The sequence below is a fragment of the Rana temporaria genome, chromosome 7 (genome assembly GCF_905171775.1).
Source record: "Rana temporaria chromosome 7, aRanTem1.1, whole genome shotgun sequence".
NCBI lineage: Eukaryota > Metazoa > Chordata > Amphibia > Anura > Ranidae > Rana > Rana temporaria.
The window spans coordinates 161,448,026-161,468,368 of record NC_053495.1 but is presented as its reverse complement, the minus strand read 5'-3'; the positions used below and the strand labels follow the sequence as shown (position 1 = coordinate 161,468,368).

The following is a 20,343-nucleotide window of genomic DNA, read 5'->3' as shown; positions in this document are numbered from 1 at the left end:
ACTCGTTTTGCGAGTGTTGTCTAGCAAAATGAGCCATATTCAAGCCAAAGTGGTGTGCAGTACCGGTTTTGGCCTGAGGTGGGGGGGGGGGGGGGGCGCCGGAGCTGATCGGAAAACCTTGGAAATACTCCGTTCCTGAGCCTTTCCGAGTTCAGCCGAGCTGTCCTCGGGCCTTTGTGGGTGTTCCCGAGGCTCTCTGGCGCCCCCCCCAACTCTGTCCATATGCGGTATTGCATGCCATTGAAGTCAATGCGGAACAAATTATTTTTGTTTTCATTGACTTCTATGGGGAAATTCGCTTTGATATGCGAGTACTTTGGATTACGAGCATTCTCCTGGAACGGATTATGCTCGTAATCTGCGGTTCCACTGTACATTCATTACTTATTTAATGGTGATAAAGAATGCAATTTGGCCATAAACAAATACAAGGAGCATCTGATAATGGTAATTAGAAGAGTCTTAAATATTAACAGGGTAGTTTTTTGTGGTAAATGTAATTCAAAGGGTAACTTGTCAACCTGGTAAACAATATAGTGACCTTAAGGCCTCATGCACATGGGACGTTTTTGGACATTTTTACAGCAGCTGTTTTTTGGCAGTAGATGTTTTTTCTACAGTCAATAAACTCTCCATCATGTTATCCTAGGTGTCCATGCACACATATAGCTAGATTCAGTAAGAGTTAGGCCGGCGTATCAGTAGATACGCCGACCTAACTCGGAATCTGTGCCGACCTAAGTTTAAGTGTATTCTCAAACAGAGATTCACTTAAACCTATCTAAGATACGACGGCTTGCGCCGTCCTATCTTAGGGTGCAATATTTAGGCTGGCTGCTAGGTGGCACTTCCATTGCGGTCGGCGTAGAATATGTAAATCACTAGATACGCCTATTCACGAACGTACGCCCGGCCGACGCAGTACAGATACGCCGTTTACGTAACGCATTATCAGGCCTAAAGTTATTCCATCAAATAGTTGGAATAGTAATGTTAAAGTATGGCCGTCGTTCCCGCGTCGAAATTCGAAATTTTACGTCGTTTGCGTAAGTCGTCAGTGAATAGGGATTTACGTCATTTACGTCCACGTCGAAACCATAGGCCCGTGCGGCGTACTTTGCCGCAATGCACACTGGGATATGTAGGCGGACGGCGCATGCGCCGTTCCAAAAAAACGTCAATCACGTCAGGTCAACACAAATTAACATAGAACACGCCCCCTCAGCCTATTTTGAATTAGGCGCCCTTACGCCCGCTCGCTTTAGGCTACGCCGCCGTAACTTAGCAGGCAAGTACTTTGTGAATCATGTACTTGCCTCGCTAACTTATGGCGGCGTAGTGTAAACACGATACACTACGCCGCCGCAAAGTTAGGGCGGGCTGTGTGAATCTAGCCCATAGGCTGTTATCACCAGTGGCGTTCTTGAGCAGTAAAAAAAAAACAAAAAAAAACACTAGTGGGTTCTGAGAGACGTTTTCAGCTGTAAAAACGCTCTAACGCCGATAAACGCTCAAAAACGTCACTCACCAGCATTTTGAAATGTATTTATTTATTCATTTTTCTTAAAAAGAAAGCGCATCGAGGCCCTTGGGTAATGACTGCGCTCTCAATAAGCATTTTTATAAATAAATAAAAAAATTCAAAAACACTATTGAAAAAAAGTTGATTAACTCACTGCAAAGCTACTGGCGTTTTTATAACGTTATATTAACCACTTGCCGACCGCCGCATGTATATGTACGTCCACAGAATGGCACGTACAGGCATATGGGCGTACATGTACGTCCCTGCCTTTCCGCGGGTAGGGGGTCCGATCGGGACCCCCCCGCTACATGCGGCGGTCGGATTCCCGCGGGGAGCGATCCGGGACGACGGCGCGGCTATTCGTTTATAGCCGCTCCGTCGCGATCGTTCCCCGGAGCTGAAGAACGGGGAGAGCCGTATGTAAACACGGCTTCCCCGTGCTTCACTGTGGCGGCGCATCGATCGAGTCATCCCTTTTATAGGGAGACTCTATCGATGACGTCAGACCTACAGCCACACCCCCCTACAGTTGTAAACACACACTAGGTGAACCCTAACTCCTACAGTGCCCCCTGTGGTTAACTCCCAAACTGCAACTGTCATTTTCACAATAAACAATGCAATTTAAATGCATTTTTTGCTGTGAAAATGACAATGGTCCCAAAAATGTGTCAAAATTGTCCGAAGTGTCCGCCATAATGTCGCAGTCACGAAAAAAATCGCTGATAGCCGCCATTAGTAGTAAAAAAAAAAATAATAAAAATGCAATGAAACTATCCCATATTTTGTAAACGCTATACATTTTGCGCAAACCAATCGATAAATGCTTATTGCGATTTTTTTGACCAAAAATAGGTAGAAGAATACATATCGGCCTAAACTGAGGAAATTTTTTTTTTTTATATATGTTTTTGGGGGATATTTATTATAGCAAAAAGTAAAAAATATTGCATTTTTTTTAAAATTGTCGCTCTATTTTTGTTTATAGCGCAAAAAATAAAAACCGCAGAGGTGATCAAATACCACCAAAAGAAAGCTCTATTTGTGGGGAAAAAAGGATGCCAATTTTGTTTGGGAGCCACATCGCACGACCGCGCAATTGTCTGTTAAAGCGACGCAGTGCCGAATCGCAAAACCTGGCCTGGCATTTAGCAACAAAATGGTCCGGGGCTTAAGTGGTTAACGTCCAGTGTGCATGAGGCATAATTGTTATTTTCAGTAACAACAAGATTATAAGTGTTTGGTATCCTCATTAAGCAGAAATCTCCCCCCCCCCAAAGATTACAGGGGTTGGGGTTATTAGAACGAAGGAAGCTGTCACAGGCACTTACCAAGAGTGCCTGACTTTGCCTTCCCTTTCCACCCAGGTCCTCTATTCATAGAAGCCATTATGACATCATCTATGAATAAAATGTCATCTTGAAAGGAGGGGGAGGACCTTTCAATCATCTTCCTGTCCTCCATTCATGTACTACAGCTTCTATGAATGGAGGAGCTGGGTGGAACAGGGCGAGCATAGTCAGGCTCTCTTAATTATTGTCTGTGACAACTTCTTTGTTCTATTAACCCCCAACACACCAGAAGATTTTGGCGGCAGGTGGGAAGGGGCCCAGAAAGGGAGAACGATTTTTGCTAAATGAACACGCACCACCACAAGGGACACATATCACTGCAGGCAAGTCATTTCCATTGTTCTTATTTTTATTTATTTGATTAAACTTAGGCTAAGTCTTTGCAGATTCTCAACTAACTTTACGCTTTTGTCTATAGGAAAAAGCTGCAACACCACCATCATATCTTGTCAAAGTGTATTACAAGTACACAGTAGCCATACAGGTATCTCACAAGCTTTCCTATGGAGATCTGTTGATTCTCATCAGCAGTAAACTGAAGTTGACGCCTTGTGCCATCATACTCAGGTAAGTTCTTATTACAGAATAGTAAAAAGATCCAACTGAAGATTATTATATACAGTATCAGATAAAAGTGAGTACACCCCTCACATTTTTGTAAAATATTTTATTATATCTTTTCATGTGACAACACTGAAGAAATGACACTTTGCTACAATGTAAAGTACGGAGTGTACAGCTTGTATAACAATGTAAATTTGCTGTCCCCTCAAAATAACTCACACAGCCATTAATGTCTAAACTGCTGGCAACAAAAGTGAGTACACCCCTAAGTGAAAAAGTCCACATTGAGTCCAATTAGCCATTTTCCCCTCCCCGGTGTCATGTGATTTGTTAGTGTTACAAGGTCTCAGGTGTGAATGGGGAGCGGGTGTGTTAAATTTGGTGTTATTGCTCTCACTCTCTTATACTGGTCACTGGAAGTTCAACATCCCACCTCATGGCAAAGAACTCTGAGGTTCTAAAAAAAAAAGAATTGTTGCTCTACTGCATAAAGATCGCCTAGGCTATAAGAAGATTGCCAAGATTCTGAAACTGAGCTGCAGCACGGTGGCCAAGACCATACAGCGGTTTAACAGGACAGGTTCCACTCAGAACAGGCCTCGCCATGGTCGACCAAAGTAGTTGAGTGCACGTGCTCAGCGTCATATCCAGAGGTTTTCTTTAATAGACGTATGAGGGCTGTCAGCATTGCTGCAGAGGTTGAAGGGGTGGTGGTGGGGGGTCAGCCTGTCAGTGCTCAGACCATACGCTGCACACTGCATCAAATTGGACTGCATTACTGTCATCCCAGAAGGAAGCCTCTTCGAAAGATGATGCACAAGTAAGCCTGCAAACAGTTTGCTGAAGACAAGCAGACTAAGGACATGAATTACTGGAACCGTGTCCTGTGGTCTAATAAGACCAAGATAAACTTATTTGCTTCAGATGGTGTCAAGCGTGTGTGGCGGCAACCAGGTGAGGAGTACAAAGACAAGTGTGCCTACAGTCAAGTATGGTGGTGGGAGTGTCATGGTCTGGAAGGTGGAGGAGCGCAAGGTCTCCAACATCCACCAGCTCTGTGATGTCATCATGGAGGAGTGGAAGAGGACTCCAGTGGCAACCTGTGAAGCTCTTGTGAACTCCATGCCCAAGAAGGTTAAAGGGGTTGTAAAGGTACAATTTTATTCCCCTAAATAGCTTCCTTTACCTTAGTGCAGTCCTCCTTCACTTACCTCATCCTTGTTTTTTTCTTTTAAATGTCCTTATTTCTTCTGAGAAATCCTCACTTCCTGTTCTTCTGTCTGTAACTCCACACAGTAATGCAAGGCTAGAGTGTCACGCTCCCTTGAGGGGGCGAGCAGGAAAGTCAGGACGCCCACTAACACACAGCTCCTTTCTCTATCTGCAACGTAGAGAGCATCCTGACTCTCCTGCTCGCCCCCTCCCCCCTCAAGGGAGGGGGCAAGCACGACACTCCACACCAGGGAGAAAGTCTTTTATTACTGTGTGGAGTTACAGACAGAAGAACAGGAAGTGAGGATTTCTCAGAAGAAATTAGGACATTTAAAAGAAAATTTAAAAGAAAATCGAAGAATGAGGTAAGTGAAGGAGGACTGCACTAAGGTAAAGAAAGCTATTTAGGATTTTTTTTTTTTTTTTTTTACCTTTACAACCCCTTTAAGGCAGTGCTGGAAAATAATGGTGACCACACAAAATATTGACACTTTGACCCCAATTTGGACATTTTCACTTAGGGGTGTACTCATTTTTGTTGCCAGCGGTTTAGAAATTAATGGCTGTGTGTTGAGTAATTTTGAGGGACAGCAAATTTACACTGTTATACAAGCTGTACACTCACTACTTTACATTGTAGCAAAGTGTAATTTCTTCAGTGTTGTCACATTAAAAGATATAATAAAATATTTACAAAAATGTGAGGGGTGTACTCACTTTTGTGAGATACTGTATATATATATATATATATATATATATAAAAACAGATTTAGGTCCATTATAAGACAGACATCAAACATTTTAATACGAACATAAATATTACTGACATGACCTCATCACAGTTGCAATAAGTCATTCAAAAGAACCCAGCCAACAAAAGTATCACTGGACTTCAGTTATTGGAAAGTTTTACTTGCGAGTCATGAATAAATAAAAAAAATAAGAAATTGGTTGAGAAGCATTTTGCTTTTTCACTGCTCCTTTATTCTGAAGTGGTATCACGTGAGGGAGATGGCACATTTATCCTATACTCATCCCTCTATACCAGGGGTGCCCAACCAGTGGCCCACATGTGGCCCGCAGAGCCCTCTGATGTGGCCCGCGACCTCCTGTTTTGGGATGGCGGGTCGGCAAGCCCAGATCGTGGGTTGCTGACTATCTATCCCAGAGCATCAGTGTTATGAATGAAGCTGCCGATAGAGGAAGCAAGTGGCTGCGGGGGGAGCAGAGCCACATACAGTAAGCTGTTGCTTCCTGTATAGCGCCGGCTCCTGCCACAGGTGGAGTGATACTAAATGCACTCTGCCTGGGACAGCAACAGCCGGTGATACTAAAATGGAAGACGGTTATTGAAGGCAAGTATAGTACTAAAATCACAATGTAAATGTGTGTGTGTGTGTGTGTGTATATATATATATATATATATATATATATATATATATATATATATATATACCGTGTTTCCCCGAAAATAAGCCCGGGTCTTATATTAATTATGTCAACAAAAGACACAGTAGGGCTTATTTTCAGGGTAGGTCTTACCATGTAATGTGCTTTCTTCTCTCCCCCTTTCTCTCCCTGCCTGTCAGGAATCCCCAGTGTGAACTGAGTTAAAATGCTTGTACAATCCTATAATCCACTCTATTACAGTATTATATAATGTACAATGTGTGCGTTTCTGTAATATAATTGTGCCAAATACATTTGTTATAGCGCCGCTCTGCACTTCCGTTACCCACCGCAGCTCTCTTCCCCGCAATTATATTACAGAAACACACACATTGTACATTATAAACTACTGTAATACAGTGGATTATAGGATTTTACAAGCATTTTTAACTAGGGCTTATTTTCGGGGTTGGGCATATATTGCAGCCTGCCTGGAAAATAGCACTAGGTCTTATTTTCAGGGTAGGTCTTATTTTTGGGGAAACAGGGTATTATACATATCTGTGGGTTACCTGCACTGTGCCAAAGACTTCTGTTATTAGCTGCACATTTGGTGCACTTTCAGAAAGTGCACTTCACCTGCAGGATATACTAAAAGTCTATGGCAAAGTGCAGCTAACCTGCATGAAAGCCACAGGTGCACTGGGCTACAACCGCAGTGTGGGTAAACCACAGAGCATCAGTGTGAAAGGGGCCACAGTCTGAAAGGGACCACACGATCAGTCCAACCCAATCGGACCCTCCATTTGCCTCTACGGAGAGGCAGATGTATCTGACCCCTTCCCGTCTGAGCAGATGGGATGGTCCATAGAGTAGAGTGGGCTGTGTCCATGTTTGCTTTGCATATGCAGTGTGGACATGGGCTTGTCATCCACCCGCTCCACTCATTGCGGCCCGCGACTGGTTGCCAAGCCGCTTAAGTGGCCCTCGCTCTTCAAAAGGTTGGGCACCCCTGCTCTATACATTGTCGTAGATGTAAGGGTACAAGCGCACAAGGCAAACACATTATTATAGAATACTGTACACCCTACAAGACCGGTGTAATTTTCCAACAAACATAGAGGAGGATATAGTAGTTGCATAGGCCCAGATTCACAAAGGAGATACGACGGAGTATCTCAGATACTCCGTCGTATCTCTCAGAGTATCTATGCGACTGATTCATAGAATCAGTTACGCATAGATATCCCTAAGATCCAACAGGTGTAATTGTTTTACACTGTCGGATCTTAGGATGCAGTACCACGGCCGCCGCTGGGGGAAGTTCGCGTCGTAAACCAGAGTCGGGTATGCAAATTAGGAGTTACGGCGATCCACGCCGGTTTTTCGCGTTCGCTACGTCGCAGCTAGTCTAGTTTCCCGTCGCAAAGTTAGTCGTCGTTTTGGGTGCCTTAACTTTAGTCAGCAATCATATTGCTGTCTAAAGTATGGCCGTCGTTCCCGCGTCGAAATTTGAAATTTCACGTCGTTTTCGTTTTTCACGTCCGGGAATACGGAAGTACACTACGCGCGTCGCCGTTCGAAAAAATTACGTCACTTCGCGCAAAGCACGGCGGAAGTTAAGAAACGGAGCATGCGCAGTAGGTCCGGCGCGGGAGCGCGCCTAATTTAAATGTTAGCTGCCCATTCGATTTGGACCGCCTTGCGCCGGACGTATTTACGATACACCGCCGCAAGTTTCCAGGTAAGTGCTTTGTGGATCGGGCACTAAAACTGAAAACTTGCGGCGGTGTAACGTAAACAGCTTACGTTACACCGGCGCTAATGTACCTGAATCTGGCCCATAGTTCCCATAATCACAAGAGGGTTCAGAGCGTCAGCTCCTGAAAGTAGCAGGGCTTAGAAACGGAGAGTTGGGTTTCTGTAATATGCAGAGATTCCGTCATGTTGACAAAGCCTAAGATTTGAAATGCTGGGTGGTATGGTAGACATAACCCGGTTCCATGCTGGACAGTACAGATAGCTAAATGCTATAACTCTCTATGCTGTGCAGCAAGAATGAAGAATACCTTTTTGCCTTGTGCTGCATATTATGGCTGGTCTTTCATTTTACTACCAAGCACATCCTTTAATTAATGACCGACTTCTTCCACCAAAGCCACTCATGTGTAATTTGTGATGCAAAGGATTAGTAAACCAAGCTGTCATCTGTTTAGTTTCAGAGATGGAGAAACGGACGTACCACTAACTACAGATAATGTGGAAAGAGCATGGAAGCTGAGCACAGACAATTGCCTAAAACTCAAGTGCACAGATGTACATGTAAGGATGACTTGTGGAGTTGGGTACATGGGTAACATGCAGTAGTAGCATCCTGCGGCGACCATTTGCACATTAGGAAGGATGCGAGAATGATCACTACTATATACTAATCGTTGAAGAAATAGGTAGAGGGAGCGCTAGACCACAAAGAATAGAAACAATCTATCGCCTATAATCGTGATCATAAATAGATATATAACAGTAAAAAAGTAAAGTAATACAGAATTAATAAATTGACAAATGTCTCTTGTGTCATAGGTAAACCCAATGACATGAAAGTCCCAATATTGTGCATAAGTAGGTATTAAAATCTTCTTATTTGCTGTGATCTTGCTTAAGTGAAAAATAAAGTGCCACCACCACACTTGAATCTTCTTTACACCCAAAATGTGCTGAAGAAAATGGATGCGCTTTAATGAAAAAGATAGTCACACAAGCTTGAGCAGGATTGTGCCTGCACACATGTTGACAGGAAAAAGATGTTTAACCACTTCCATACAGGGCACTTACGCACCTTCCCGCCCAAGCCAATTTTCAGCTTTCAGCACTGTCGCACTTTGAATGGCAATTGCGCGGTCATGCTACACTGTACCCAAACAAAATTGGCGTCCTTTTTTCCCCACAAATAGAGCTTTCTTTTGGTGGTATTTGATCACCTCTGCAATTTTTTTTGTTTGCGCAACAACTAAAAAAAGACTGAAAATTTTTTAAAAAAAATTACGTTTTTATTTTTTTCTGTTAATTTTTTTGTAAATAAGTAAGTTTTCTCTTTCAATTACGGGCACTGATATGGCAGCACTGATGAGATGGCACTGATGGACATCGATGAGGTAGTACTGACGGGCACAGATAAGGTGGCACTGATTGGCGGCGCTGGTATGCGGCACTGATGGGCACACATAGGCGGCACTGATGGGCACTCATGGGCGGCACTGATGGGCACTCATAGGCGGCACAGATGGGCACTCATGGGTGGCACTTATGGGTGGCACTGATGGATACTTATGGGTGGCACAGATGGGCACTGATAGGTGGGCACTGGGCATGGATGGGCACTGTGGGGTGGCACTGATGAACTGTGGGGTGGCACTGATGGACACTGTGGGGTGGCACTGATGGACACTGTGGGGCGGCACCTATGTTGCCAGTCAGTGCCCATTTGCAATCAGCGCGAACCCCCCTGTCAGGAGAGCCGCCGATCGGCTCTCCTCTACCCGCGTCTGTCAGACGCGAGTGAGGAAGAGCCGTCAACGGCTCTTCCTGTTTACATCGTGATCAGCCGTGGTTGGACACGGCTGATCACGTGGTAAAGAGTCTCGGTGAGAGACTCTTTACCAAGATCGGTGTTGCGGGGTGTCAGACTGACACCCCGCAACAACGATCGCCGCGATGCGCGCCTCCGGGGGCGCGCAGCGGCTCAGAATCCTGAGGACGTCATATGACGTCCAGTCAGGATTCTACAACCACTTTGCCGACGTCAATTTGTCATTGGCGGACGGCAAGTGGTTAATCTCGTCTCCAGGCGTTCCAACAAGGATATGTGAAAAAAACAGGAGAATCCAATAGCGTAATATTGCTTTTATTAAAACACTAATAAAACAAAGGAAAGCCAAATTGCCTCTTACTGTAAAAGTGCCTACCCGGCACTGGGCCTGCAGACGTTCCACCGCCAATCTGCGGTATGAATTTCGGTCGTCGGGGATAGCCGCCACCGTCGTAGCGTCACCACGAGTTCCCGGCTGCTAGCTCCACAGGACGAAGAGCACGTCACGTGACCAGGTACCGCCTCCAGGCCTGTGGAGCTAGCAGCTGGGAACTCGTGGTGACGCTACGGCGGTGGCGGCTATCCCCGATGACCGAAATTCATACCGCAGATTGGCGGTGAAACGTCTGCAGCCCCAGTGCCGGGTAGGCACCTTTACAGTAAGAGGCCATTTGGCTTTTCTTTGTTTTATTAGTGTTTTAATAAAAGCAATATTACGCTATTGGATTCTCCTGGTTTTTTCACATATCCTTGTTGGAACGCCTGGAGACGAGATTAAACATCTTTTTCCTGTCAACATGTGTGCAGGCACAATCCTCCTCAAGCTTGTGTGACTATCTTTTTCATTAAAGTAGTCAACTCGTTCTGGTAAGCGCATCCATTTTCTTCAGCACATTTTGGGTGTAAAGAAGATTCAAGTGTGGTGGTGGCACTTTATTCACTTAAGCAAGATCACAGCAAATAAGAAGATTTTAATACCTACTTATGCACAATATTGGGACTTTCATGTCATTGGGTTTACCTATGACACAAGAGACATTTGTCAATTTATTAATTCTGTATTAGTTGACTTTATTACTGTTATATATCTATTTATGATCACGATTATAGGCGATAGATTGTTTCTATTCTTTGTGGTCTAGCGCTCCCTCTACCTATTTCTTCAACTATTGCAATCAGTATTGTTTAAGAGGAGCAGCTTTTTCTAATTTAATTATTGATATTTTATTTTGATTGTTTGGCACGGAATTTCACTATTTTCACTATATACTATTCGTGTAGCCTGCTCCCAAGAGAGACATTTGTTTAGTGGTCATTTGCTACACCTAGGATTTAGGTTCACGCCCGAGCAATTTTCTGCTTGAAGTTTGTAGCCCTAAAATGCTCAACGAGCCAAATCCTATTAATTTCAATGGCCCCTGTTTACATCTGAGCGTTCTGTCGTCTGCAGCAAAACGCCTGTCGCCCAAAAAAGTACATGAGCTTCTTTCTGGAATATTACAAGTGTTTTTGGTCATGTTGACTTCAAGAGCTGCTCCAACCCCCCTTCTAACAGCTATGCTAACTACCCTGTAAACAGAAGATGCATATACTTTACCTATTCGCAGGGCGCTCTTGTTACGTGATCTCCCTAGCCGCTGGCTTCAGGGAAAAGGAGAGATCGCAGACGATGGAGGAATGCCTGGGCGGTGTCGTCACTCATAGGCTTGCTATAGGGCACATCTGTAAATTTCAAGGCCCGTGGGCCGAATTCAGACCACCAGGCCCTTGCCCATCTCCTGCAGCTGCAGCACCCCCTCCATCTCTATTCTGTCGCAGCAGAGAGGACGACAGAACTCCTACAGATCCTGCACTTCTCTGTGCAGCCACAGCACTCCCTCATCTCCGCCTTCCCTGGTCTCAGTATTTAGCAGACTCCAGCCCTCCTCCAGACCCTGCACTTTCTGCTTTCCAGCTCCACCCCCAACTTCTTCCTGTCAGCAGCACAAGATAGGGGGGTACACTGTAATGTATGGGAGCATGGGGGACTCAACTTCTGATGGTGGAGGGACTCTGACAGCTGCTTTAAGGAGGGTTAGGGTGCTCTGGACAACTAGTCAAGTCCATTTAAGGGCAACAATAATGATGATGATGATGATGTGGCCCGGAATATGCTATAGGGCATCTGTTGCTGGCTGTCCCTCCTCTCCCCTGAAGCCGCCCAGTGGGAGTTGATCACACGATTGGACTGGAACATCCTGAGAATTGGTAAATATGTGGATCTTCCTTATACCGTGTAGTTAGTATAAGGGTGGGACTGTTTTTTTTTAGCTTAGTTAGTTATAGCCTTGAATTTCACTTTAATTTACTAGTAAATTAAGTAGCAGGATTGGGTATTTATATTTCCTGTTCTGCAAGAAAAGACCAAGAACATAAAAACATTTCTTACTGGCACATTTTATTTTTAAAATTACAATATGTACAGTACAGTGAAACCTCAGAGTAAAGCGGTTAATGAGCATTTCTCAATACAAACACCTTTTTGATTCAAGCCACAGTGGTGTGCAGTACCGCATTTGGCCTGAGGTGCGGGGGCGCCGGAGCCGATTGAAAATATTCAGAAATACTCCGTTCCCCAGTTCAGCAGAGCTGTCCCCGAGCATTTCAGAGGCTCTCCGATGCCCCCCCCCCCCCACCTCTGGCCACATGCGGTATTGCATGCCATAGAAGTCAATGCGGAAAAATCATTTTAGTTTCCATTCACTTCTATGGGGAAACTCGCTTTGATATGCAAGTGCTTTGGATTAAGAGCAGTCTCCTGGAACGGATTATGCTCGTAATCCAAGGTTCCGCTGTACTATATTCTACTTAAAGCGGGAGTTCACCCTAAAAAATTTTTTTTTAACATTAGATTCATGCTCATTTTGTCAAGGGGAATCGGGTAGTTTTTTAAAAAAACTAAGCAGTACTTACCGTTTTAGAGAGCGATCTTCTCCACCGCTTCCAGGTATGGTCTTCGGGAGTGGGCGTTCCCATTTGATTGACATTCTTCTGACAGGCTTCTGACGGTCGCATACATCGCGTCACAAATAGCCCTAAGAAGCCGAACATCGGTGCGGCTCTATATGGCGCCTGCGCACCGACGTTCGGCTACTTTCGGTAAATCGTGACGCGATAGATGCGACCGTCGGAAGACTGTCAATCAAATAGGAACGCCCAGTCCCGCAGCCCATACCCGGAAGCGGCGGAGAAGATCGCTCTCTAAAACGGTAAGTACTGCTTCGTTTTTAAAAAAACTACCCGATTCCCCTTGGCAAAATGAGCATCAATCTAAGGTTAAAAATTTACATTTCCGGGTGAACCTCCACTTACCCAAAGTTCCAGATACAGGCGTAAGTGATGGTTCACGCTAGTACAATTTTTGATGGTAACACAGAATCGAATGGCGAGGGAAATTACAATACAATTAATGGTGTCCATTCTCATCAATGCGACTCAGTATGGTGCTATTTTGGAAAAGGTTCCTGTGCTACCTTAGAGCGATTTACATTGCGACTAACTTAGAATATGCAAAAACACAGTAAAGTCGAATCAAAGTTGCACTACGTAATTGTACTGAAAATTGTGGCAAAATCGTATCGCAGCAGGCAGCCCATAGATGACTCGATTTAGAAAATCGCTCAATTCCCCCGTCAACATTGACTGTGTTGATGGGGAAAGTGTACAATGCCTCCCACAGAGACCATGAGTTCTGCCAGCAGGGAGTCTTCCCAGTTGGCTGAACATAATTACCGCTAGTGGCGACAGCAGATCAATGTATCGATTTGGGTACAATCAGCCTTCCCATACATGAATCGAATCTCAGCAAGTCCCTGCAGAATTTCAATACATGGCTGGCTTTGACTGCTTCCACGCCACCTTCCGCACCTTTACTGTGGCAAGGCGGCACAGCTGTGCGAAACAATGTACCTGTGCGTTGCTTCGTGCAGTAGCCTCTGGGTGCGCGCTGATTGAAATGGCACTGATTGGCCAGAGGGGGAGCCAATCGGTGGGGACGGTGCACATGATGTCTGCCACCCGAGATCGCTCCCCAGAGAGGCAGATCGCCATTCTGACAGGAACATGGATCTCCGTGTTCTCCCAGTCAGAGTAATCCCCACAGAGAGTTAGTAAGCACCCCCTAGGGACATACTTAACCCTTTGATCGCGCTCTGGTGTTAACCCCTTTTCTGCCAGTATCATTAGTACAGTAACAGAGCATATTTTTAGCCCTGATCACTGCATTAGTATCACTGGTTCCCAAAAAAGTGTCAGTTAGGTGTCCGATTTGTCCACCACAATGTCACAGTCCCGCTAAAAATTGCAGATTGCTGCCATTCCCATAAAAATATCCCATATTTTGTAGATGCTATAACTTTTACACAAACCAAACAATATACACTCACTGGGATTTATTTTTTTACCAAAAATATGTAGCAAAAATTTGGTCTAAAATGGATGAATAAATTCGATTTTTACAATTGTTTTATTATATATTTATTATAGCAGAAAGTAAACGGTGTCACTTTTTTGTTTATAGCGCAAGAAATAAAAACCGCAGAGGTGATCAAATACCACCACAGTGTAGCATGACTGCGCAGTTGTCCGTTAACCACTTGCTTACTGGGCACATAAACCCCCTTCGTTCCCAGGCGAAAATTTCAGCTTTCGGCAATGCGTCGCTTTAACTGACATTTGCGCGGTCGTGCGACGTGGCTCCCAAACAAAATTGACATCCTTTTTCCCCCACAAATAGAGCTTTATTTTGGTGGTATTTGATCACCTCTGCGGTTTTTATTTTTTGCGCTATAAACAAAAAAAGAGCGACAATTTAAAAAAATATATATATATTTTTTACTTGTTGCTATAATAAATATCCCAATTTTTAAAAAAAAAACTATTTTTTTTCTCAGTTAAGGCCGATACGTATTTTTCGACGTATTTTTGTAAAAAAAAAAAGTCGCAATAAGCGACTGGTTTGCGCAAAAGTTATAGCGCCTACAAAATAGGGGACAGAATTATGATTTTTTTTAATTTATTTTTTTACTAGTAATGGCGGCGATCTGCGATTTTTATTGGGACTGTGATATTGCGACGGACGTATCGGACACTTTTGACACAAATTTGGGACCATTCACATTTATACAGCGATCAGTGCTATAAAAATGCACTAATTACTGTATAAATGTGACTGGCAGTGAATGGGTTAACACTAGGGGGTGAGGAAGGGGTTAAATGTGTATCCTGGGTGTGTTCTAACTGTGTGGGGGGAGGGGGGTGACTGGGGGAGGTGACCGATGCTGTGTCCCTATGTACAAGGGACACAGATCGCTCTCCTCTCCCAGCACGTGGAGCTCTGTGTTTACACACAGAGCTCCACGTCCCTGCTGTGTTCCCAACGGTCGCGTGTACCCGGCGGACATGGCGGCCGCCAGGTACACGCATCGGCTTCCCAGCTATGCGCCGGGACAGTGTTTACCCGCTGCGCGCCCCCCAGAGGCGCGCGTGGGGAATGCACTTTAAATGACGTCCAAAGACGTCCAGTTGGCACCTGAGAGCCGCGCTGTTGACGTCTTTTGCCAATAGCGCGGGTCTCAAGTGGTTAAAGTAACACAGTCCTGTATCTCAAAAAATGGCCTGGTCATGAAGGGGGTAAAACCTTCCAGGGCTGAAGTGGTTAAATTGTGCCATTATGTATATTTCATTTTTTTGTCCAATTCTACTACATATTGGGTTGAAACACAGGAATAATTTGTTGGGACAGAAGTATGCGAGTAAAAATTAAATGTTTGGAGCGTGCATCTTGCTGACAAGTTTCTGTAGATGAAATGATTGTGTTTGACACCTAGGCAGAAGAGCCTCTGGTAACAATGGAGAATGCAGAAAATCCCGTTCAGTCAGAAGATAAGACAGGAATGACTGTAACAGCCCTCTTCGATTATGAGGCCTCCCAAGCAGAAGATTTACCGTTTAAAAAAGGAGATGTGATAAAAGTATTGAATAAAGGTGAGTGATATTTACAAGGGTCCACACAATCCATAGACAGCTATATACTTGATTTCTCTGACACTAGAGAACCCCTACATGGTCTATAACCTGGTTGGTAACAAAAATAATCTAGTGTTAAGCTGGCCATAGACAGCAGGAACTGGCTTAGATTCAAACTACGTATGGGCAGGCTGAATGTACCAAGTTGATCGATCAACTTGGGTATAATCAGTCTGATGTACTTTGCTTGCTATTATCGCTAGCAGCTACTATAGCCACTTCACAATAATCACTGTCTTTCCCCAGAGAATACAATGTCTCAGCAGGAGGGATTTCCCTGTTGGTGCCGTTGGTGCTATCGTGCAAATTTATTTCGGGGAATGTGCAATTTTTTTTTTTTTTTTAAGGAGCCTTCAGAGCATTGCACCTGTGATCAGGAGATTGCGGGTGCAATCTCAGGCTCCTGCAGACTCTCAGGATATTGGTCTGCCCCTACATCATGAGGACAGGTAGTTACGTGAGAGAAAGATACATTAACTACGAGGATGCTCCCCAGCGCTCTCACAGTTCATTGAGAAGTACAAGCCATCAGCCGCAATGGCGGACAATATTGTAGGCATTCATTCACAGGATCTTGTGAATGAATGATGCGGCCATGTGGTCGGTGGCCTGCATGGCTGCGCAGTTTCACAATTTTGACAGCAGGTGAAGGGAGAAGATCCCCTGCTCGCTGCCATGGAACATGGACATGTTCCAAAGGTAAACATACTCTTTCAATGCATCGTGGAAGAATCAGACCTCCTTTCAGTCTCTTGCTCCTCAAGACCATTGGCATTTTGAAGCAAGTACTTGACAAAGAAAATTCAACAACATTTCCTGCCTGTTACTACAGAATTACTGAATGGCACCATTATGCACGGCTACCAGTACAGTCTCATCTCACTTTCGTACAATCAGATCTGTTCCCATATTCTGGCACATGCAACAGTGCGAGATAGGAAGACGTTCTGGACAGCCGCACTCCAAAATTTGTCTTTTATTCAAAAAATGGGATCAAAAATACATGCCACAGCAGAATGGACAGAAGAACTGACACGTTTCGGACTATCAAACAGTGCTTAATCATAGCTGAAAGGCAATTTTTGGAGTGCGGCTGTCCAGAACTTTTTAACTATCTCATTGCTATATGCATTGCCAGCATCTGTGGCTTCTAAACTGGAGGAGAGGTTTGCTGTTGTTTGACCTACCTGGAGCGGTGATATCCCTTTCCCTATATTGATTCCTGGACTTTGCACATACATGCAACAGTGTGACCACAGGGAATTGCTAGAGAATGGTTCAGGAGTGAGCAGTTTGACCAGAAGTTCAGGCTACAACATCTGACCTAAAGGTGTGGCCCTAAATGAGAAAAAAAATGATAGTGAAATGTCTCTATCACTAAGTGATGTATACCCAACAGGGTATAAAGTGAAAAAAATATTAGTTTTAAAGTAATAAGTCCACAAAAACAATACATGTGAAAATGTCCATGGAGGTTACTCTTCATTGTGATGGACATTTTCACATGTATTGTTTTTGTGGACTTATTACTTTAACATATAAGATAACATATAGCCGTGTAGATCATCACATGGAAATTCCTTTTAGGTAGGTATAATAAGACTAACTACGCTTACCGGAACCGGCCTACCGTCAAAGATAACGGATCAATCGAGTATGAATAATTCCATCGGCAAGTAGACTCAGCTTGTCTGAAGAATCTTGAGGATAATCAGCTATGAACATAATGCCCCAGTTGGACGAAACGCGTCAGCCCTGGTACACTACTCCCCATATTGCTTTTATCTTTGAATTGTGATCACTTTTAATGTTTGTCGGTTTTTATTAACTAGTTGCCGACCAGCCATCGTCATTCTACGGCGGCAGGTTGGCTCTCCTGGGCGAGAGCCCGTAGCTATACGTCGGCTTTTAGTGGCCACTAGGGGCGCGTGCGCGCGCGCCCCCGCTCGTCCGTGACTCCCATGCAGGTGCCCGGCGGGCGCGATCGCCGCCCGGCACCCGCGATTGCTAGTTACAGAGCGGGGAACGGGAGCTATGTGTGTAAACACACAGCTCCCGGTCCTGTCAGGGAGAGAAATGCTGATCTTCTGTTCATACAATGTATGAACAGAAGATCAGTGTTTCCCCTAGTGAGGCCACCCCCCCCCCACAGTAAGAACACACCCAGGGAACATACTTAACCCCTTCCCCGCCCCCTAGTGTTAACCCCTTCACTGCCAGTGGCATTTTTATAGTAATCCAATGCATTTTTATAGCACTGATCGCTATAAAAATGCCAATGGTCCCAAAAATGTGTCAAAGGTGTCCAAAGTGTCCGCCATAATGTCGCAGTACCGAAAAAAAATCGCTGATCGCCGCCATTACTAGTAAAAAAATATATATTAATAAAAATGACATAAAAATAACCCCTATTTTGTAAACTCTATAACTTTTGCGCAAACCAATCAATAAACGCTTATTGCGATTTTTTTTACGAAAAATATGTAGAAGAATACGTATCGTCCTAAACTGAGGAAAAAAATATTCATTTTTTTCAAAATTGTCGCTCTATTTTTGTTTATAGCGCAAAAAATAAAAACCGCAGAGGTGATCAAATACCACCAAAAGAAAGCTCTATTTGTGGGGGAAAAAATGGACGCCAATTTTGTTTGGGAGCCACATCGCACGACCGCGCAATTGTCAGTTAAAGCGACGCAGTCCCGAATCGCAAAAAGTGCTCTGGTCTTTGGGCAGCAATATGGTCCGGGGTTTAAGTGGTTAATTAAAACCCACATTTTTGACCTGCACCATTGGAGCATCGTTTTTTTCCCTGCCATGTTCTGGTGGATTACGTTTTTTTGAGCTTCTCCATTGTACTTTCCATTCACCCCCAAGGGGTTCACCCATTGGAATCTGCCTAATACCATCTGAAAACAGCGCAGATCCCTTGGAGTTCGGTCTCCTCTACATGTCCAGGATACCATTTATATAGGGATCCCGAACCGTAGACTGCTGGGTCCATGGGTTATGTTCGTGGCCGATATCCATCCAGATTCTTCAGACAAGCCGAGTCCACTTGCCGATGGGATTATTCATGCTCGATTGATCCGTTGTCTTTGACAGTCGGATCCACTGGTTCCAGTATGGGTATTTAGTCTTATTATACCTACCTGAAAGGAATTTCCATATGATGATCTACACGTTATCTTCACCATTAGTCTTCACCATTAGTCTTCACTTCATTGTGATGGACATTTTCACATGTATTGTTTTTGTGGACTTATTACTTTAAAGCGGAGGTTCACCCAAAAACACAATTTTTAACATTAGATCATTTTGTGAAGGGAAATCGGGTGTATTTTTTTAAATTGAAGCAGTACTTACCGTTTTAGAGATCGATCTTCTCCGTCGCTTCCGGGTATGGTCTGCGGGACTGGGCGTTTTTATTTGATTGACAGGCTTCCGACGGTCGCATACAGCGCGTCACGATTTTCCGAAAGTAGACGAACGTCGGTGCGCAGGCGCCGTATAGAGCCGCACCGACGTTCGGCTTCTTTCAGCTATTCGTGCCGCGATGTATGCGACCGTCGGAAGCCTGTCAATCAAATAGGAACGCCCAGTCCCGAAGACCATACCCGGAAGCGGCGGAGAAGATCTCTCTCTAAAACGGTAAGTACTGCTTCGATTTAAAAAAAAAAAAAAAAAAAACACCCGATTCCCCTTCACAAAATGAGCCTCAATCTAATGTTAAAAATTGTTTTTTGGGTGAACTCCCGCTTTAACAATAAATTTTTTTTCACTTTATACCCTGTTGGGTATACATCACTTAGTGATAGACATTTCACAATTTTTTTTTCTCATTTAGCGCCACGCCTTTATTTCCAGTCACTTTAGAATTTTAGTCACATTCTTGTGTAGTAGCTTATTCCATTATTTTGTGTTTAGGATTAAGCGCGGTAATTATTTTTATGCACAACATCTGACCTAAGAAGCACAAAAGATGGAATTTAAAACATGCCATCGATAGGCATCCTATGACAGCTTTTGTTGCAGATACCAGGGAAAGTCAATTTATCCACCATCCTTGGCTTTCTGCATCTAGCCTTTGAAGACAATCCCAGAGCAGCTGAAAGAATAAGGGTACATACCAAGACAAAAGGCCAAATCACAGTAAGCTATAGCAATAGTTTTTCCATCATGCCAACTATAGCAAACTGGCTAGTTGCCATGGGTTACTACACACTGCTCCCACTTGTGTTTTTTATTGTCTTCGTGAATATTAAAGCTAACCATTTACAACACTAAAAACAATAGAACGTTAGATTGGCACAAGAAAAACAAAATGTATTGTCTTTCTCTTGCAGTGTCTGAAGAGTGGTGGGAAGGAGAATGTCACGAGAAGTTTGGAATTTTCCCATCAGCCTTTGTAAACAAAAAGTCCAGTATATGAATTCCTGCAGCTGCTGGTGCACACTGCAACTGCCGTATTCCAACTATGCAAAGTATCCATATACAGCATAATGGTGCTCCATCTTCAAGTTCCGGAAAGAATTTCCATATGTAGGATGACATCCATGTCTTCTTCATAAACCGAGGCACATTTAGTGCAAATATAGTACATTTTAAGTTCACATTGCAAACACTTATTACAACTTTCCTTATTCTTCCAA

General features: G+C 44.0%; 1 protein-coding gene across 1 annotated transcript in view; it reads left to right on the top strand.

Moving 5' to 3' along the window:
• Positions 1-20,343, top strand: part of NCF2 (neutrophil cytosolic factor 2) — a 63,282-nt gene extending 42,939 nt beyond the window's left edge. Inside the window, exons 12-15 of the mRNA XM_040360331.1 lie at positions 3,296-3,444; positions 8,259-8,364; positions 15,496-15,652; positions 20,038-20,343. Coding sequence (XP_040216265.1) covers positions 3,296-3,444; positions 8,259-8,364; positions 15,496-15,652; positions 20,038-20,123 — 498 coding nt within the window. The 3' untranslated portion in view covers positions 20,124-20,343. The remainder of the gene's footprint in view (positions 1-3,295; positions 3,445-8,258; positions 8,365-15,495; positions 15,653-20,037) is intronic.